Genomic DNA, 23,241 nt, shown 5'->3' on the forward strand with positions numbered 1-23,241 from the left:
TGGTAATGAAAGGCGATCAGTCTATGAACACATCTCCATAAAGATATGTATTTAACAAAATGTTGACCTGACTATGATGACAGTCGTACACATTCTTGTCAAGCGAAGTAAGAAGATGACATGTTGTTCCATTCATTTTAGCAGAGACTCCCGATGCGTCTAATAAAGCTGTACATAGAAGTGCAGACTTGGAGGGTGTGTTTTCACATCCAATCTCCACGAAATCCTCCAAGCCGTCAATGACAATGGCGCGAGGAATCATCTTCCACGCGTGAATAAGGCACAGTTTGGCAATGATTTCGCTCCAACTGATCGGGTATATGAAACTTATTCTACGCAGTATATTTTTGTCAGAGACTTTTGTTAAGTTGAATTCTGGCACCTCGGTTATTACTCGTTTTGATATGTAAACAACATTTCCGATCTCTGCATGTTTAGTGGCTTCCGCAAACATCGACAAAGTATTTTTTTCAGGCGACGAGATTACAACTTTAGTCACCACGTTTGGTGGCCTCATTGCAAAATTGAATTAACTCTCCGGGCTATCCAATTTTTACCAATAATGAATTATCCATACGTTCTCGTATCTTTTAAATAATGTACATATTATACCTATTGTTTAGTTGGCGTAGGTATACACAAATTGTTTTTTTTTTACATAATCTTACAGGCAATACGTAACATGGTTTGCCGAACAATGAAATGACATTTTCATAATAATTTTAAATAAACTATTACATAATTTATTCAAACTTATTTATAATTAAACAGATTTTCCGCCTATCCGGCGTTTCAAATTTGACAGCTCCGTAACAGCAGCAAAAATGTTCTCGATCAGCTGTGAAAAATAGTTCTTAATATTGCCGTTAGGTAAAAACAGTAGCTTGAATTGAAAAATCTTGTCTGCAAAATCGCTAGTATCACGGAGAGGGGGACGAAGTATCGCGGTTCGCGCGGCTCGGTACGCAATTTCGTCACCACCCCACGGGAATCCGCCCAATCGAGGCACAGCCCTATCACAAATGGCTGCCGGACCCTTGACGCCACACGGCACTTGAGAAAAAGCATCTCAATCTAGTGTTCACAGTTCTTATCAAAAGTCTTGTGCCGGCGACGTTGCGCATAAAAACATCAATAATATCGAGCCCCTTTAGAATCCTGTGAGACTCCTGCGTTTTGAATGAAGAACCCATTTTTCAGCCATGGAAGAGGACTCTTACATAGTGTCTAATTTTCATTCGATATGTCGATTGTGCCTACGCAAAAACGGAGTCATGAGCCCCATTTTTGATCACATCGCCGAGGATATGCCGCTATACGCGAAAATCGCCGAGATTGTGGAAGTCCAGGTACGTCTTCCAACATTGTTTGTAGGTTATACCTTTCGACCGTGGGGCGACATTTTCCCCCTGCGGCCTCGCAGTAAAACGTAGGTTATTGATTCTTATGTTTCTTTATAATATCCCGTGATATTTCACCTTTGACATACGTTTCCAGAGAATGACACTGTTGGGTAGTACTCAATTCTATGTCACCTGACGTGATTGCGTCTAATAAATATAATAACTACAGCTAACTTACTAACTATTTACACAAACTTAGTTTTTTGGCACACTTTAATACTAGGGTTGTCACTCTATCAGTAAGATAACAGAAAATTTCACCCTTACATTACTTACAGAGGTACCCAGATTTTTTATTTTTGACTAATAAAGCATTCTTATCTTAACCTCTGAAAGACTAATTATATTTTATTACAAACCCTACCTATACAATTTTCAATGAGACCGTGGTCTAAAATTATTAAATCTAAATCAACATCCTGTCTCGTAGCTGCAACTGCTTTACCGGTGATAAAGATACTTAGGTATTTACTTACTATTAATATAGCTGAAATATTTACTACCATTTTCATAGAGCTTTCGTATTTAAAGAAGATGATTTGCGCAATCTCCATGTGCAAATCAGTATAATTTATTATACCAACTACTTTTATATATTCGTTTAGGTCAACCAACAGGATCAATCGCAGAAGAATAAATACAATATATAAGAATAAGTGCTGATCCCAATAACAGGCGGACATGGAAAGCATAATTAAATCAATATTCTTAAATACAGTTTTGAAAAATCATCGGAGAGAGCTATTAAAAATGATTAAATGAAGAAAAATCGCGTTAGGTAGTAAGGTAAACTGATGCCACTTCTATCTTGATCATGGGTCCACAGAGATATTAGCGGAGCTTTCTCCTCTTAATTCCAATGGCTAGCATAACTGTAATCATACGTTGAATCTTCATCCAATCGAAGCGATTCAAAGATGTTAAAAATATCTTTTTGTGGAGAAATTAAAAATGATCAGACTGTTTAAATAATTCTCCAAATACAATTAATGGATAAACATGCAGTAGTATACTTACATAATTCATCGTAGAGTATTCCCTATGGGTGCGTGTCATTAAAAGATATCGCCGTATTTATTTTCAGAGCTTTAAGTACTTAAGTACTATTCCTTTTTATGTGTTGCTGTTTAAAGAATTTTCGTACTTAAATGACAAATTTGAGAGATGGAAATTTTTCACAACAATATCCTGTTCCGTTAAAAAATATTCTTAATTATGCATCGTTTCACGGGGAAGAAAATTGTAATGCAATGTCAGTAGTATCCCTTTGAACATTATTTAATTAAAGAATAACGTAAACATCTCAAAATGAGTAAACAAAACTGAATCTTAACAAATTACAAGATATGTGGTGTGAAAAATTTCCAGATTCTCCCGAATGATGGTTTACCGGCGAGCATCTGCCATCGCTGTCTGTACAAGACTGAGAAATGTGTTAAGTTCCGTTCCAAGTGTGCTGCCAGCGACGCCAAACTGAGAAGGCTCACCCGCAAGAGACCCGGCCATGCGACTGATCGCGAATCGGCCGCTTCGCTGCCTCTCGACTCCGAGGATAACGTCTATCAAAACGGGGAGCGACTACTGCAAAAATTCTGTAAGACGGAACCGGATTACATAGTCGAAGACAGCGTGGTCATGGTGGTGGATCCCAGCATCATGGACTACGACACTTCTGATCAATCCGACAACGACAGGGAACAGGACGACGCAGTTCAAGATAATGACAATTCAGACGACAATCATCAACCGCAGACTCTTCCGAAAAAAGTCTATATGTGCCAGTACTGCGACCAAGCCTTCACTGAAGTTGCTCCGTGGAGAGAGCACGAAAGAATGGACCATGACGAAAAGGCTCCATGGGGGTGCGAAGCCTGCGGGTTGGTGTTTTCCGAGCGGACCGGGCACGCTGCCCACGCTCGCTCTGTTCACGCCTGTGAAAGACCGTATGCCTGCTCGCAGTGCGACAAGGCGTTCGGTCGAAGGTCTGATCTCAGAAAGCACTCCGTCGTTCACACGGGGGTCAGACCTTATCGCTGTCAATTTTGCCTCAAAAGTTTCTCTAGAAACACGAACCTTAGCAAACATCTCCGCATACATTCTGGGCAAAAACCGCACGTTTGCCCGCAATGTCCTAGAAGTTTCATATCAAAAGGTGATCTCTCGAGGCATGCTTTGGTGCATTCGGGCGCCAAACCTTTCTCCTGCGCCGTCTGCCCTCTGTCTTTTAGCCGGAGGGATAAGCTCGCCAAACACGAAGCGAGACACACGAAAAATAATGAAGTCAAAGACGCGGACACGCTGATAGGTGAAGACATCGTTGTCAGCTTAGATCCATATAAAAATATGCGAGAGCGTTTCGACGCTGGAGCTGCGAGCCCCGATCGATTGGACAGTGAAGAGTATCCTAGAATTCCCGATCATATCTCCGGAGAGAGCAGTTTCTCATTCGAGGCGCAACAAATGTTGAAGGAAGAGCGAATCTCTCCCGATCATGCGGAGCCTGGTGATCTGTTGCCGAACGGCGTCCATGAAAACGGACGGATGAAAAAGAATTCTGAGACTCTGTCGTGTGACCGGTGCCCAAAGAAATTTAACTCCGCGATCACTCGCAAGAAACATCTAGCAATCCATTCCGCGGCGAGATCTTTCCGCTGCAAAATATGTGACAAAACTTTTTCTAGGAAGCGCGAACTGGACCGGCACGCCGTCGTCCACACAGGATTCAAGCCCTTCGAGTGCACCCGCTGTGATAAAAAATTCGGTCGGAAGGACAAACTCGTCAGGCATGAAAGAATCCACGATGAGAAGAAAGAGTATGCTTGCTTCGAATGCCCGGCCACTTTCACCAGGAAGGACTCGTTAGTCACGCACGTCAAGACTCATTTTCCAGATTTCATGAACGATGACATCGCTCACTCGGAAGACGACGCCAACGATGAATACGGGACAGAGAATGACGAATGAGAAATCGTCAAGAGACGACCAAAGCCAAAGGTGATAACGTTCGATCCTTCTACGGAGGTGCATTTTGTTTTCAGTTAAATACAGAAAGTGCCGACACTTTATTATTGTGTATATATTAATATACTGGAGCTATAACTATATATATTTTAGTCATAGAAAATATTCCTTCTATTGAAAGATAATCAATTCAGACATCTTCCTGTCAACGTTAATTTTTTTTAATTAACTCACTATCTTCAGTATTTTATGTATCAAATAGTATCTCATAGAAACTTAAGCTTAAATAAGCAGCAACACCAGAACTTTCAAATACTTAAAACAGATATTTTATATAAAATTTCCCATATGTATAATAGTTTTCCATATTTGATATTTGCCTTGATCTTTGATTTAATTATGCTGTGTACTGAATACTATTCATATTATTTTTTAACTGAAGATTCATAACAATCCATTAATAATTACTGAAAAATTTACAAGATACCTTTAAGTACGTTTTAATTATGCGATTTACATATCTTTCAAAGACATATTATGCTGTGACGGGCTTACTAACCTTTGCATCGTTGTAAAAGATTTTTGTTTAAATGTCACAATTGTATCAAGTATCAGTAACTGCATGCGAGATTGTCTAGTACTCCAAAAAAATAAACTAGTCTTTAGTTAATAATCATGCTATCCATATAACTTAATAATAATAAATCTATTAGGATAATTTGTGAAAATAATGTTACATATTTGTATGAACGATTTTAACGTGATCTCTTCTTTTATATAGGCACTATATAGATGTAATTTTTATTTGGTTTTAGGTTTTTTTATCAAAAGAATGTAAGTAGGTACATAAAAGATAGTCCTGAGTAATAATTTATTTTTAATAAATTTTAAATATATATAAATACTTATTGAGGGTTGAATGATAAATGCGAGTAGGAATACTTAGTGTATGATGTGAAAAGTCTGTAGTCTTTGAATTTACCGTTATAACTTTAGACCTATTTTTGTAATGATGTTTGAAATTGATAGTTTTTTAATACATATTTGACAAAATCGATTTATTATAGTTACTTATTAACCGTAAATATTTCCATAATGTTTTAATAAATTTCATAAAGCTATTTGTTTGAATATCTTAATTCAATATTTTATGGTAAGAGAAATACTGATTTATTATATATTTCTAAGATTCCATTCAGTTTAACATCCCATCCATTTTCAACTTTAACGATACGCAATACATCAATTGAATATTGTTATGCATTTAATCCATATCAGTTTTCTAATGGAACATAATTAATTTGAACTGGGCATTTTAGGGTAAACATGCATCAAACACTAGGTATTATTTTTATTATTGTTGCAACTGAGTGCACAAAATACTTCAATGAAAGGCTTTTTCATTAAAATAACCAGATTCGCTATTTCTTTTTTATCCATGGCACATAACAATTAATACTATTTTATGTTAGGTAGGTACTTCTTGATATTATTTTTTTTTAATTCAATTATTATAGGTGACATCGATCAACACTTGCAGGTTATAATGATTACCACAACTGTTCATCTCTCCTTTGATTATTAGGTTATCAAAGTGGTACATTATTGATTAATTTTTCATTCATAAAATCCATTCATCTGATTAAAATTCTATCTATACTAACTTTATGGTTGTATAGTAAAATTGTCAACGTAACGACAGGTTCATAAAATAACTTCACACAGACTACCATTTTCCACTCAATAAATGCGACTAACGTATGATCTATATTAATACTTGTTTTTAATATGATCCATCAAACTTTATAATAATTGTTAGAGCATATCGTCGTTGAGCTGTTAAAACCTCTGATGTGAGAGAATTGAGATCTTACAGGAGAGATAAAATCTTCTCTTTAAATACAAAAATTGGGGTAGAAATCTCTGTATAACTACATTTATCTAAATAACAGGTAATGGGATCATCATTAAGTGTTTGCAATGGCTCCGGTGTGATGTCCACATACATTTTTATAATTTAATTTTAGTGGTATATGGAACTTTGAAGGTTCTACTAAACCAAGCAGACTGATATAGACAATGAGAAAATATAAAACAATATTTTTACAAAATTATCACGTTGAAAGTTTTAACCAGCTCAACAGCGATATGTGGGTGTAAACCGCCTTACAATTTATTAATGTAATAGTATGTACTTTTTGTTTCCATGATTGGTTACAACCTATGTTTTATACACGACTATGTTTATCTCTGTACTGTTTATTTATCATTTAGAAAACGAAGAACCAGAATAAATTATTAATATTATAATGATTAAAACATGTGTTTCATTTTAATTTTGGGTGTCATGTGGTTGTCTTGTGTTTTTTCTGAAAGCTTATCTTGTCGAAAATATTATGCAATGCGAAATTTGCAAAATGTTTCCCTATTTGCTGTGTAGGATTTTATATACATTTTTTGTCTGTCAGAATGATACCATATCAGTTGGCATTATTTTTTTAATTTAAAATAACTACCACTACTTACACATAATGATACTAATGCAGCATTATTTTTTTTTAATAAACTATTAAATACATTTGAATGCAAAAGATGAAGAAAAATATTTTAAATCTTTATATAATTTGGCTTATCAAATACATATTTCAAACATAATACAATATGATTCTAATTTATAAAACATAGTTCATTTATTATTGACAAAGTACTATGTAATAAAACAAAAAAATATTACAATACACATAACTAGGATAAGACATAATAAAGGTCTTTATGATAATTTACATGTTATAATAACAAAATAACATAACCTAGAATTAAAATAACCTGCCAAAAATTAGTATGATCATAAAAAAGTTATTATGTGTTTTTAACATTTGCAGTTTCCTTCACACTTGCAAACGCAAAGACATTTGCCTCCCTTTTTGCAACCTTTCTTGCAATCGTCGGAGCACTTGCATCCTTCAGCACAAGCGCAGGATTTGCAGGAACACTTGTCTCTAGACGATCCGTCGCATTTGCAGTCGGCTCCACACTTGCACCCTCCCGATTTCTCGCATTTGCAGTTTCCTTCACATTTGCATACGCAGAGGCATTTACCTCCCTTTTTGCAGTCTTTCTTGCAATCGCCGGAGCATTTGCATCCTTCAGCACAAGCGCAGGATTTGCAGGAACACTTGTCGCCAGACGATCCGTCACATTTGCAGTTGGCTCCACACTTGCACCCTCCCGATTTCTCGCATTTGCAGTTTCCTTCACATTTGCATACGCAGAGGCATTTACCTCCCTTTTTGCAGTCTTTCTTGCAATCGCCGGAGCATTTGCATCCTTCAGCACAAGCGCAGGATTTGCAGGAACACTTGTCGCCAGACGATCCGTCACATTTGCAGTTGGCTCCACACTTGCACCCTCCCGATTTCTCGCATTTGCAGTTTCCTTCACATTTGCATACACAGAGGCATTTACCTCCCTTTTTGCAATCTTTCTTGCAATCGCCGGAGCATTTACATCCTTCAGCGCAAGCGCAGGATTTGCAGTCGGCTCCACACTTGCAACCTCCCGATTTCTCGCATTTGCAGTTTTCTCCACACTTACAAACGCAGAGGCATTTTCCTCCCTTCTTGCAGTCTTTCTTGCAATCGTCAGAGCACTTGCATCCTTCAGCGCAAACGCACGATTTGCAGTCAGTTTCACACTTGCACCCTCCCGATTTCTCGCATTTGCAGTTGTCTCCACACTTGCAGACGCAGAGGCATTTGCCTCCCTTCTTGCAGTCTTTCTTGCAATCGCCAGCGCATTGGCATCCTTCAGCGCAGCTGCACGTTTGGCAAGGGCATTCATCTGAAGATGAACCGTCACATTTGCAATTAGTACCGCAACTGCAACTGTCGGTAGACTTCACCGGTTTCTTCGAGCATTCTGAAATTTTAACAAAAGACATAAATTAACTACTTGTTGAAAAACAAACAGCTTATTGATTTTGGTTATTTCTGCATCCTACATAATATTATAAGAAGAAAACCGATCTGTGCAATCCGTATATTACGTAATATTAGTTATGGTATGGCTGAGTTGAAATTTTTTCTTATTTAAATAATACCTATCATGAAGTCCAACCGAATCTTTTTTCTAAGCCAAAATTTTATTTATCCCAACAGTCATTGTGGGGAGCTCAATCCAGAGATCTCGCTCCACATTTATAAATAAAAAAAGAACTTTTTATATACAACGTTTTTAAATTTTCTGTTGAATCATATAAACTTGACTAGCTTAAACGATCAAAAAAAATTGTACTTGATAGAAATACTGAATAATGAAATGTCATTCCATATTGATTTCCATAGTAACGGACGTATATATTATAATAATTTAGTTGCTAGAACCCCCTAGCAAATAATAATGGTATCAAAATAACTTTTCATACAAAACAGAATTAACTAAAAATGAATTCAATTCTACTTACAGATGGCTAAAAGTATTTAAAAAATGCATTGGCATCGTGTTCTGATATATTCTAAAAGTTTCAAATGTCGGAGTCACTAGTCGGGAAGTTAGTTAAAAATCGATTGCAATATTTGTACCGGACAAATAAGAATAGGACCTAAGAAAAACGTTGTAAAATTGATAAGCAACCTCTGTCTTTGATCATTTTTGAGCATGGTGTCGGACAACCGCCCTTATCGTGTTAATTAAATAAATTTCTTATGTATAATAATATCTTATAGTTGTATGTAGGTACTGTATTTTTTTTTAGATTAAACTATTAAATACTTATCGAATTAATTCTTGTATAATAAAAACGGAAGCATCCGATTTTTACATGCACTTCGAGAGTGCATGGGTGCTTTAATTCAATGCTATATTAAATCGAATTCGATTAGGTATAAAGCCGTTAATTCACCAAATTTAATATTGATAATTCTATGTAGTAACTGAGATAAGAGAGTAATAAGAATAAGATAAGACAGCACACCTACTGGATTAGACTATATTTGTTAGGCCGACACCGGTAACGGTACATGAAATAAATCAGCTCTCAAGTAAAAAAAAATTGCAGTTTTGAGTTAAGTATGAGGAAAAGCTTAGAATACCGATATCTACCAGTTGCAAAATGTAACAAATGATAATCTGTGATTATTTTAGAATGACTGGTTATTCTTAATTATACGTGAATCCTGTGGAAACCTCAGAAAACTCCTATTATTAATATTAGAAAAACATAAACTGATGTTAATATTATAAATACAAATATATTTTTTAGATAATCCTAGAATTTCATTAAAATCTACTAATATTATATAAGTAAGTAGTAGATTAAACCTGTCCAAAATCTTATTTCCTAATTATCCCTGAACTATGTTTTTTGAGTTATTACACTTCGGAACTGAGATATCGATATATTTATTATTTACGAGACATTCGTTGATATATATTTAAATATTTGGAAAAGCGTAGGAGGGACTCTTTAGAAAAAAAGTTTATCATTAACACGTGAGAATATGGTATACATATTAGTTAGGTAAATAAATAATAATATTATCAAATGGGTATAAATATTAATACGGTATATTCAATTAAATGCTACCGGATTTTGACTCGTTATGAATGCAATTTATCATTTTTTAGTTAATCAAGCTTAGAGTTGATTATAGGTAATAAAAACTAATGGTAATTCAGGAAATGTATTTTCCCGTTGCAGCAAGTGATAAAGTGATACGCTGTGACAATTTGTAGAACTTTTTTATCCATCTTGAGATATTTATTTTAACTACACACTTTGTAAAATCAAATATGTAGTAATAATCACTGTTTATTATTTATATTTTACCAGAGTTGAATACATAGAATACGTGCTGACACTGAAGTTGCCATATTTTGAGATTTTTTTGATAGATTCAATTAATTGAATTTAGTTTGTATTATTAAGTAGTATTAAATTTAATTGTAATTTATGGAGCAATAACAAATATTAAAAATTGCACCATTATTATAAATTATGTTTATTACATTGAAGTAGATAAATAAATTTAAATTACTCACCAGCTTTTCCAGACATTTTCGTTTGATTTATCTTCGCCTCGAGTATCTTATCAATGAAATTATTCTTGCTTGTTTAGTAGTAGTAGTTGTCTTCACTGTATGTGTATCGGTTACTATTTGATTTGATTCGGTCGCGCTCTGGCGTAAATATACCAAATACAAAAGGTATAGTGAAGTGCGCACCACTACGCCGTATTCGGTAGAAAAGCGGTGTGTAAAATGGAGTGAAGTGTGCAAACAGGGCTGCCAACTGAACTGTGCACACGTCGCTCTATCTAGATGTTATGAGAAAACTCTGGAGGCTTTAAAATTGTATTCTTTCCCATTTGAATCATATCAAGTACCTAGGACTCAATACCAAATTTTTACTTGTATTTGAGTCATATATTTTCAAAAGCCACTGTCCACAGGTATTTGCTTTTGTGTGACAAACGCAACTGATTGATGTTAACGTTAGTTTTCTTCTCATCGTATTGCATTCGATATAACCAAAACAAAATCAATCGTAGATTTCAAATTTTATTTCTGTATTTGAAATAATTTGTTTCTGTAATTCGTGAAGTTTTTAAATATTAGTTAATTTTGTGTCATTACACATAATATATAATTATCTACATTATACATGTATTTTTAGTTGAAAACGTGGTAGTTACCGTTAAGTCAAATTCGTTAGACTTTCAATTATGCTTTGTCTGCAATGTCGACATTCTTCAAGCAAGATACCAATGTCGCTGGTTTTTTTTTATAAATAAGAAATCAAAGTATTGTGGTTATTATAGAGGTTAAATTTTAAGAATCATACTTGATACAGTTTCATGAAGACCAAAACATTAAATATAAATATTATACTTAATCATATCATGGCCAATATTTTGATATTCCTGAATTACAGCGGCTAAAAGTTCGTCGGTACCTACATGGCTGTCTTACCAACTCACTATACACCAAACTGGTAGAAAGGGGGCATTTTAAGTATTGGTATTAGCAAAGGGTGGAGGTAGACTATTAAGATCCGACATAAATATTGCTCATTAAACTTTGTCAGTTAAACGTATTTGTATTCATTGAACGAAGACTACAATGTGTAGAATTTTTTTTTTAGTTTTTAAAATCCAATTAAACTGCGAATCCAAGCCATAGTAGACAATATTCAGCAAAAAATATTTGTTTATCTATAAAATATCTAAAATTGTGCCATTAAACCATGTATGATTTTAGATATTTTATAGATAGAAAAATATTTTTATGGTTTGGCTTAGGGAGGGGTTAATGAATTTAAAAAAAATAATCATCACCATCTGTACTATGTATTCTTAATTCAACTGAACAAATAAGTATGACTGAAATTTTTTCTTTTCTTTCTTTCGACCATGTCCGATCCTAATAGGATCATATGGGCCTCCAAGGAGTGGAGGTTTGTATTAACAGATTTTATTTTTACAAGAAATGGATGTCAGCGACTTGCTCAACCTATTAGGTCCATACTCTGACTCATACACAAATTAAAAAACAATATGTGTACTTGCCAGACCCAGGATTCGAACCTGGGACCCTCGACACTATAGACCGACGCCTAAGCCACGCGGCCATCGTGACTGAAAAACTGTGCATTATTTTTGTCGGATCGCCCATAAATACCTAAACCATTATGGTTTCGTTTTCGTAATTGAATTTTATAAACTAACCACCACCTGAAAATTGTGTTCATAGTTCAATGAAGAAGATTGAAGTGGATTGAATGGAGGTTGTATTTTTTTTAAAGTCATTTAAGTCAAAAAGCACACCGGGATGCTAATACGAAATTGAAAAATTTGAAAAGAGGTGGACTTTTGTAAATAATGACGGAGACAGCCGAAGAACGAAAGATTTGGATTGAGATCACTGAGCGCAAAAAATCTGGTTACGATCTAGTCAAAGTGTTGATTGATAATGTACTTATTGGCTATAAAATAAATACTTAGGTATATGCTTTCTGTACAAGATATTGATAATCATGTTTCTAAATACACAGATATTCCCGAAAGCTGGCGAAGTAAAAATTATGCGTTCGAATTTGTCGAATGCATTAATGCAGTCTTTAAAAAAGAATTTTTTGACGACTTACTGAAGTCTCGGTTTCATACATTAATTGTTGATAAAAGTACGATACGCATATATATGTGCCAAAAATTCTCATTTTGTACGTTAATTACGAAATTAATAAATACCTTAATCATAACAGTAGCGTAGCGTATGATACTACACAAATTAGAGGGAACGTTGGTTGGTATAGATCTACCATCATAAATTGGCATTTCAGCGAGGGCGCTAGTATGACATTGAGAATATTAACATAACTAACAAAAAAATGGTAATTTATAATTTTTTATTGGTAGTAGATTTCTGTACAAATATTATGCAATCCATAATTCGAGAAACATGTTGTAAAATTAAATGGCATTTGTAACAAATTTATCCTCGATAGACAATTTTAGTTTCAAATTCGACCGGCTGCCAACTTACGATGGTAGATCTTTACCTACTTTCTTTAATTAATTATCGCCTCAGTGGACTCGTATCGGCTGTAATATTTCCCATTTTTACTAGGTACGAATATGTGTGTGTTTTTGTGGCGACCCTAACTCGCGCAAACTCATAATGCGTCATTTGCGATTGTTTCTCGTTCATTGAGAATGTTCGCATAATAACAACATTACATTGTTATGTGAAATCCTAAGTAAAAGATTTTATATACATACATATAAATTATCGAAATCCATTATTATGTAGGTACATTCGTTGATAACACTAAAATAAAATATATTCGAGCATTTTTTAAATTATTGGTGATTGCCAGTCATTGTATTGCTAGTAGCGCTTCTCAAAACGTGGATCTATCAAATTTTTGAATTCTGCATACAGAATTAGTACCTACATGACGTACCTATAAGCCGCCGTATCTAACTCAAACAATTAAAAAAGGTGAGATAGAAAATAAATGGACAATTATTATCCACTTAAAAAAAATTGAAGCATCAACACAAACAGCAAAACTCAAAATATGAATCTAATGTCTCTGTTCTGCTATTTGCAGGTTTGATTACTAATAATAATGGTAAACAAACTTGTGTGTTTATGTGTCAGTTATTTTCATTTTAATAATTGGTTTTATATTTTCATTTCCAAAGATGTTTTTTGTAATCATAAAAAATACCCGTAGGTACAATTTTACTGAAATATTAGATATTAAATATCGTATTTTGACAAAAAAAAAACATACTTATATAAAATCCTGGGATTTCAGGATAAAGAAACCGGTCGGTATCATGAAATTGCTAATTACATTCAATTGACTGATGCACTACGAAATTAAAATGGGCGGTTTCATTTTGTTTTAAGAACCTCTGACCTACTAATCAATTTAAAAGTTATATACCTACGTATATGTACGTAATAGTGTCTTATCACTCTTATCAATGTGACATAAAATATGCGATGTGTCAAATGAAAATAAATATATCGGGCCGCCTGGTTTTGCACCCGCTACGTCAGCCTACGTCCTGTCTACGGTCGAGCCACGTGCGCGCGCCGATTTTGCGTTCGTAGATCGTCGAAAATGCACACCGTACCCAATACCTATCATATTGATAATATTATTAATTTATTACTTATCAATGATCTTTTCAAATATTGATTTTACACGCGATACTCTCTCCCTCTAAGTAGTCCAATATAATATCTTTATACCTAGATATCATTTTTTTTTCGATTACATGCATACTTACATTGTTAATAAAGAAATTCTGTCATTCTTTCCTTTGCAGGCATTTGTGTTTGTTGAAATTGTAACATGTCACAGTACAATCTTTTAGTATAGTGCTTAGCGCATTTATGTTAAATGTTTTTTATCTCTGGGGCCATTTTACGTCCTGGGCCCCGATTTCCTAACTATCGACTCGTGTGGTACCAGACGACATGACGTAATTGTGACGTCAGCCAATACACGCTCGAGGCATGCCGCCCGCGCGCAGTGCTCACCGTAGATAATTATTACGATGACACTATATGTGTATGGTGACAATGAATAGCACCGCTGTCTGAGTAGCGTTATATTCTCGAGTGCTATTATCACTCCGGTAGTACGTCACAATGATGTCATATGACGTCATGTCGACCGGGCAGCTGGCACTCGCAAGTTCTAACATAGGGCCCCTGTTCGGCCATGTCCGCCCCTTGGCTAGTCCCACACAGCGCCTCCAAGAAATCCTATCGCTCGTCAGTCTTCTTGCACCATTCCATGTAGCGCCAGCATCCCGTAACTCCGCCTTATACACTCGGTAGATAGTATTTAGCGCCGTCTTCTAGGATGCCGGAATCCGGTTGGCTTAAAGAACATGTAAGCCATGTTGAAGTTCTCTTCAGACGTCCGCAGCAACTCTCAGCGTGATGAAAGTATACTTGATTTCCTCTCTTATCTCCCAGTTACTCCTAAAGTCATACCACCCCACACCCAGTATCCGTCGCAAACATCTGTTTTTGAAGCTCAGTGTACGGTTGCTGAGCGTTCGTAAGGTAGGGATCTGATGGGTATATTATGATGATTTGTGACGAAGGTGATAAACGGGGGTTGTAGATGACAATGATTTGTGTTTCCCCATCTCCACCCGCCATGTATATGCAGCCGCGGTTAGTGCACGGCCGTCTTCCATGACGCTATAAACGTGTCAGAATGAAAAGATTTTAGTGCCACACTCCCTTGTCCCGAAGCGATGCTGCACGGGACTGATGTAGCAACCATGCACCGTAGTGCTTAAAGAAAGAGTTTTAGAAAATAAAAAGAATCTTGGCTTGCTCTGCCGTCACTTACCTTTAATGACATGAAGTGTCCTCTGTACCCGTGTACTGAAAATCTGTATGTTAAAATACCGATAATCGTGTAACGTTATGATGTTCTAAGATAACTATTTTGATTTTAAAATACTATTAGGTATATGACGGAAAATCCTTTTGCTTTATTACAAGGAGTGGCAGTAAACATTTCGCGCATGTCGTATTCAGGTGGTTATGCAAATAAGAAGAATTGTAATTAAGTGCCAACAATTAATTATTGGCGATGCCTATTTTGATGTATGATATTCAGTCTTATTATTAAGACGTTACATCTCCGTCGTTGTCGTGATAAAGATGACTGACTGAATGAAAGGGGTGATACAAAATACCAGTAGGTCGCCACATTATACTCCTATGAACTATAATATAACTATAACTGTTAGACCTTATACGATTAGTCGTGACATCCTAGTGATTTTGAAAACAGAGAAGCGTTCGGCTACCAACCGTCTTTTTTATCAGAATCATTATTATGTTAAATTACATTATAGTAGCTTCGCCGAGGTGAGGCAAACTGATTTGAGTATTTTTGTTCGTGCCCCGCTCATCCGCAGAAACCGAAGATTGCCAAACACGTCTTATTACTACACTACTTTACAATAAGTTCCTATTTGTTATGCAATATACTGTTATGAATAGTTTGACATAGGCATACACCTCAATAAATGAAAAAATGTTAATGTTATCTACATTTATTTAGTTGCCATTAAGATCTTTCTATATATAGGTACAAAATAGGTTAAAACGTGCACCCAGCCAGCTATAAATATCTAATAGACGACGTCTATAAAGTTTATACTCTCATATCTTGGCATTTGTCATTATTGTGACCTTTGTGAAGGGAGAGATAAGCGAAAAATATACTTAATTGTATGTACAGTAACGTTTGATATGTTATAAATAAGTTACAATAAACAGTCAAGTCGCTGAATAACAAAATAAATGCATCCGTTAAAGTTTATTTTACACTATACTATAACATAATTTGATGTACCTTGCACCTGCCTACCTAATTGATTTCGATTAACCAATATAAAATTCTGTTTACATTAGAATAAATCTAAAAATGAATACAATACATATTATTTGAAAAACCTATCTATATTAAAGTCGTAAATCTTTAAAGTGGTAGGCCAAAAATCCAACTGTATGTTGCGTAAACTAATAAATATATGGTCATCTAAAGACATGTATTACGTCACGATAATATAGAATAGTATTTCCAAAGGGGTACGACGTTCAATTATTTAAAAAATGCGAATATGAATGATCAAAAATGTTGAAGAGTAGGTACACCAAATTGAATCTATCTATCTAGATTATAGACAGATCCATCTACGATTTTCTTATCGAAACCCGCACATGTTACATGTTTGTTAAATAATATGTATTGATTTAGAAATCGTTACTAATTAAATTTGAAAGAATTCGACAATATGATATGCCATATTTTTTTCTAAATCTTTTTGTATATCTATTGGTCTAAAATCCAAAGTATTTAATACATAATTCGAAATTTTTCATTCAATTTCGTTCACGTGGTAGAACTTAATTACATGATTTTAAAAACATGGTTTTTGTTTAATAATTATCGTAGAATTAACAGAAAACTTTGTTTTACAATACAAAAAAATAAATATATAATTTTTAAAATGAAAAAAAAAATAATCTATCATAGATTTGATAAACGAACTGTCGGTGCAATTAATTAATTGTAGATTGATCAAATTAATATTTTCTTTTATTTATTTTGTACCAAGTTGTCCATAGGCAACAATGACATCTAGCATTTGCATTAAAACCTTGAGTTTTCCGCACTGCATTTGATTTCCACCCACAGGTGGCGTTTCTGATATTCAAAAAGAAATTTGTCATTATAATTAAACTTATATGTTGTACTAAATTTGATAGCCGAATTTAACTGTCTCGGTATATTATGCCTTATTTTGTTCCGTATTTCCCAATTACTAATATATCAACAACAAGAAATTAGGTAAGTATGTCATTTTTTTATATTATTGATAGTCGAGCACCTATCTATACTATTTTTTTTAATAATGAATTCAAACACACATATTATATTTGTCACGTTTGATCTGCTATGCCAGTGGTGTTCAAACCGTACGCCGCAAGCAACTCACGGGGACGCTGTGACGATATTCAAGTCTTCGAGTTTTTCGATGGTCCTGGATGAAGAAAAAAAAATGCGTACAAAGCTAAAAAGATTCTCGATTCTGGACACAAATATTTTTTTTTTGGCGGAACGGGTTACAGAAATGGTCGTCGTGAAAGAATTTTCACACTACGCGAAACTTTAAAAAATAATAATACCTCTGGTCTATGTTATAGATATTATTCTGACGTCTATAAAATAATATAAATTAATGGAGAATTAAAAAATATATATAATGTTGCAACAACTAATGATGTTCAATAGCAGCGTCACATTTATTTGTATCTATTTCAATTTAATTTTGTTATTCGAAATAACGACATAATAATCCCTATATGTCGTAAACCGGTTGGTTTTGTTTCAATTAAATATTACATGTATGTAACATAAAGGTAGAGGCATTAAAATGTGTGAATTATGTTAAAATTTACATTTTGTCCTTGTAATAAATATCACGTTGAAAAATGTATTGGTACCTAATTTATGAAAAATCTCTATGTTAAAAGGTTTGACTTGACATAGGCATACTTCTGAATTTGATTAACATCTAATACTTAATTACTTCACAATTTATTATGTATACATAAAATAGACGGATATTATTTATCAAAAATATATAATTTTGCTAATCAAAATTTTACGCATGCCTGCGTTTGTTTTGTTAAGCTTTTGTTCTATTCCAGCTTCATAAGTTCGTTATTTTGAAATTGCGTGACAAATAATTATTATTATTATTAAACTTGTCAAAAATATGTCGTGCGAGAAATGACCAATATAACGAAAAACGTTTGAATAGTATTAATATTATAATATACATACTATGTAATATGTATATCCCAACAGAACAGGACCGCGCCAAGGGTGACTGCTACCCGGGTGCCAGACCAAAATAGCCGTACCCCCCCCCCAAATAAAAACATATTTTTAGTGGAATAAAGAAATAAAATAATATTCCTAGTGTAACAAAAATAATGCCACGTTTTATCTTTTAAATATAATGACTTTCTGAATGAATGTTTTATGCCTTCCAAAGACTTGTATATATTATGTTTGCAGATTACTATGACACTGGCCCATCTTATATAATATAGACTAGAGGCTTTGAAACAATGCTTTTCGATATACCTATCATCAGTGACATCCCTAGATAAAATGCCGCCCCTAGGCAGCGCCAAAATGCTGCCCCATTTTTAATACAATATTTTTATCATCCTTTCACGAGTCCAATATCTAAGAAATGTGTTGTATGGATACATTACTAACAAAGTATCAGACTTATTATTTGCAAATCTGCGCGTGTCGTTTCTGGTCACCAAGGACGTCGGAGGGCAGCGGAAGTAAACTAGACATCGCGAACCCGATAAAACCGGTGAGCTGATTTTTTTAATAGAAAGATAATTTCGTTATTATTAAGTTTAGGTAGCTATTTCCATATATTCCAAATGATTCTCTTCAATTTGCCGCCCCCAAGCGACGCTCAATCTGCCTACCCCCCCGGGACGTCACTGCGGGTCTAGGACGATTTGACACCGGACAACTGGATGCCACGGAATTCGAAAATAAATAGACGTTAGGTACTTATAGGTAGGTACTTTAAAAAAATATATTCAATATTATTATTTATATTTCAATGATTATACGAGGGTGGGTCAATAAGTCCTTAGAAAAGCCGACAGGTGGCGCGACTAGTACTGTAAGCGGTTTGTTTTCATGCAGAGGCACTACCGATTCAGTATGCTGCGAAGTTTCAATCAGATTGGTCGGGTTGTTGTTTTTTATTTTCGTACATTTAAAAAAAAATTGCTTGTTTACAAAAATGGAGAAAATTGAGTTTAGAGCTGTTATTAAACATTTTAATATAAAAGGGTTAACAGCAAAGGAAATAAAAAATGAGTTGGATTTAGTTGACGGCATATCTGCTCCTTCACTTGCAACTATTTATAACTGGTTAAATGAATTTAAACGTGGTCGTACATCGACAAAGGATGAACCACGCTCAGGACGTCCTGTAGAGGTGACTACACCAGAAATGATCAATAAAATCCACGATATGGTGTTAAGTGACCGAAGATTAAAGTTGAGTGAGATAATTGAGGTTACAGGGATCTCAAAAGGTAGCGTCATTTCTATTTTACATGACAAATTGGGCATGAAAAAAGTTTCTGCAAGATGGGTGCCGCGTTTGCTCACAGTCGACAATAAACGCAATAGGGTGGTGGCCTCTAAAGCCCTGTTGTCGCTCATGCAACGCAATCCGGATGAATTTTTTCGTCGCTTTGTGACTGTAGATGAAACATGGATACACCACTATACTCCCGAGACGAAAGAACAGTCAAAGCAGTGGATTGCGAAAGGCGAACCATGTCCAAAGAAGGCGAAAACCGTAAAATCAGCTGGTAAGGTTATGGCTACTGTATTTTGGGATGCACGTGGAATTATTTTCGTTGACTATTTGGAAAAAGGAAAAACAATAACAGGGGATTATTATGCATTTTTATTGGACCAGCTAAAAAACGAAATTGAAGAAAAACGGCCTCATTTAAACAGGAAAAAAATCCTCTTTCATCAGGACAATGCCCGTGTTCACACATGTTTACGATCAATGGCTAAAATTGAAGAATTGAAGTTCGAATTGGTCGACCACCCACCGTATTCGCCAGATTTAGCCCCCAGTGACTTTTTCCTTTTCCCAAACTTAAAAAAATGGCTAAGTGGACAACGTTTTTTTTCAAATGAAGAAGTCATCGATCGGACAAATGCTTATTTTGAGGACCTTCCGAAAACTTATTTTTCTGACGGTTTAAAAAAAATTGAGAAACGTGTAACCAAATGTATTGAGCTCCAAGGAGATTATGTTGAGAAATAAAAAAAAAATACAAAAATAAAAACTGTTTTAATGCTTTTTTCTAAGGAATTATTGACCCACCCTCGTATTATGATTTAATAGTTGGTGAGAATGTAAATATGCAGACGTAAACAATGATTTAATCGTGCATATGTTTAAGTTCCAACGAAAAAAGAGTTTTTTTTATTTTATATAAAGCCTTAGGCATGGTAATTCTCAATCCGCGATAAAGAATACATTATGTTAAGAGTAAAATGAATTCAAACTACTGAGTAGTACTTAGATAGAAGCTGATTAAAATACCTCGTTTACAGGTGTCTACGACAGTGCGGCGTCCAATTGTCCGGAGGCCAGTCGTCCCATTCCCCGTCACTGCCTATCATATACAACAGTGATATTGTATTAGTCATAGGTCGGAGATTTAAATGTCACAAATAAGAAAATATGTAGATAATAGTTGTATAATTCGCTCTTACTCCTCGATTTGCCACCCTTCGCAGTAGGAAACATGCGTAGGTACTTAGTATATTTCATCACCGCCATCTACACTACAGTATAAAATAAATACAGCCCTATACGAAGTTTCGCGCCATAACTTAGTGGTCCTGTTTCGTACATAGTTGTGAAAGTCAAAATATTGCAAATTTTGTTTGAAAATGAATAATTAACTAAATTTCTCGTATATTATTAAATGGCATGACATACAGAACAAATTAAATCTATCGTAAATATGTAAAAGTAATACTTTCATAAATCTGGCCAATAATATAAAATGAACTGACATCATAATATTATACACTTTTGAGGTAGGTAGGTAGTTGTTGACCCGCCCGATTTGCATTACAAGAATTTTATTTTATTCTTTCAATAAAACTGATATTGCAGATAAAACACAGGTATGTCCATGTGTTTTCAAGGGTTTTCTAGTTTAAAAGTCTTTCAGCCAATCAATAGATACCCGATTTATTAGATTATTGGCTTCACCAAATTGAACAGCCAGATCCCTAGTATAAACTAATCATGACATATTTTCTGTCGTCTTTCAATATGAAGCAATAATTTGGCAATTTATAATAGAAATAAACAATGGCAATTTTTGAGGCATAAACAAATTTCTTTCTGCGATGATGATTAGCATTTTATATTGTGTTCATGCCCTAACCAGCAAAGGTACATATTTTACACTGACACTCTATAGGTATATTATTCAAATGTTATTCATAGATGTTTTGATTTCAGCTACTTACCGGTGTTATTGTGCCTGGTTCCTGTTTGAACCTTTTCAGTAACATAAGCTATTAGTAAAAAAAAAAAACACAGTTTCTAGAGTTTCTACACACATTCGAATATTTTTATAATCCATCAATGGGACAGTGGCGCTTGAATAGGACATCCCAATGATATTCACTATGCGTGTACCATTCAAAGACTCTTTCGATTAAAAACATGAAATCATAATATTCTGTCGTCTAAGTAAAATAGGTGCTTTAAGCCTAGTCGCACATTAAAAATCGTCCCATCTGGGATATACCTAGTCATGAATCAAAATTGATAGCAATGTTGCAACTGTCTTCCGTGCGCATAAGCGAGGCCATGCCGGGATAGTGACGTCACGCGCCAGGCCGAAACGCCTGAAAACGAAAACGAAATGAAAAAGCTACTTCTGCACATGCGCCAGTGCGACATTTTGGAATTATACTGCGTCCCACGTCGAGTGTAAGCCCTCTTTCAGACGGGATTCCGGTGTCGAGCCACCGGCGTGGCTCGATTCCGCATTTACACATAACTAAATGGGAGCGTTCAGACGGAAGACACCCGTATCGCACTTTTTTTAAGCCACCTGTGTGGCGGAGATTCCGCATTTACACATAACTAAATGGGAGCGTTCAGACGGAAGATACTCGTGTTTACGAGAATCGCACACTTTTACTTTGCCCGCCACAATGTCAAGCCGCTCGAACTCATTATTATTTGCGAGCGCGGTTTTTATTACCTTTTTTTATGCATTGCCTCGGCCGAAGCTCCGGCGATCGTAATAAAAATAATAATTAATACAAAGACCGCTTTGATGCGGTGACACGTGTGCTATTATTATTATTGAAAATGAATTTATCATTGACACATAATTAATATTAATAGGCATGTTTTTTAGCTAAATAGAAATTTCTTCAAAATAAAATGCATAAATGAAAACAGTGTTTCATACTGATCCAGATTCTGAAAAAAAAAATTAATATTATTCTGTTTTCAATAAAAAAGACAATTTACAGATGGTGGTGTTGGTGAGAAAATTTCTTACGATCGATTTGATGAAATTCATTATTGACAATAGTTTATAATCAAATAGATCAGTTTGGTCGAGCATCTTCAAAATACCTACTTAAGTAGGTATGTAAAGAAATAAATACTAACACATTTTTCTCTCGATGTATTTACCATACTTTGTCGTGTAATTATTTTTATTGCTGAAGCCAGGTCTAATTACCTATTGTCTTTTCATTGAACTCCTCGGCGCTATTTATTTTGTAAATTTTAATTTATCATTGACGCATAATTAATATTAATAGGCATCTAAAATATCTAAAATTATGTGATTAAATTATAGGTACACAACTTTGGATATTTTATAGATAGGAAATATATTTTTTTATTATTTGGTTAGGATGGGAATAATGAAGTTTGTATTTATCGAGCGTTCATAACTACAATGCACAATATAAAATTTGTCATTGATAGGGAACCTTTTTTTTTAACATACGGTAGGTGAATTTTAAACACAGCAAATTTTTCTATGATAAAATTAGGCAATCTCATAATGTATATAAATAAGTACAAATATCACCAACAAGTTAATATTAATTTAAGTAAACAATCGAAACCGACGTTCTCTATAATTTTTTTTATTCAATAATATGTACCTATATTTTTACTGTCATTCAATTGAAAATTTA

At 34.5% G+C, this 23,241-nt stretch overlaps 2 protein-coding genes across 2 annotated transcripts; one reads left to right on the forward strand and one right to left on the reverse strand.

The window, feature by feature from the left end:
- Positions 1-916: 916 nt before the first annotated feature.
- On the forward strand, positions 917-5,008 carry LOC147071874 (uncharacterized). The gene is made up of 2 exons (XM_085947397.1): positions 917-1,349; positions 2,772-5,008. The coding sequence occupies exons 1-2, from the start codon at positions 1,203-1,205 to the stop codon at positions 4,365-4,367; spliced, it is 1,743 nt and encodes a 580-aa protein (XP_085803523.1). The 5' UTR covers positions 917-1,202; the 3' UTR covers positions 4,368-5,008.
- A 1,696-nt stretch (positions 5,009-6,704) lies between these two features.
- Positions 6,705-10,607, reverse strand: LOC147071875 (uncharacterized). The gene is made up of 2 exons (XM_085947398.1): positions 10,404-10,607; positions 6,705-8,282 (listed from the first exon to the last, which is right to left on the reverse strand). Exons 1-2 carry the CDS (start codon positions 10,417-10,419, stop codon positions 7,234-7,236), a joined length of 1,065 nt encoding a protein of 354 aa, XP_085803524.1. The 5' UTR covers positions 10,420-10,607; the 3' UTR covers positions 6,705-7,233.
- Between the last annotated feature and the right edge of the window lie 12,634 nt (positions 10,608-23,241).

This window comes from Rhyacophila brunnea, unplaced genomic scaffold (assembly GCF_057557595.1).
Source record: "Rhyacophila brunnea isolate RB1 unplaced genomic scaffold, BYU_Rbru_1.0 scaffold_2, whole genome shotgun sequence".
NCBI classification, from domain to species: Eukaryota; Metazoa; Arthropoda; class Insecta; order Trichoptera; family Rhyacophilidae; genus Rhyacophila; species Rhyacophila brunnea.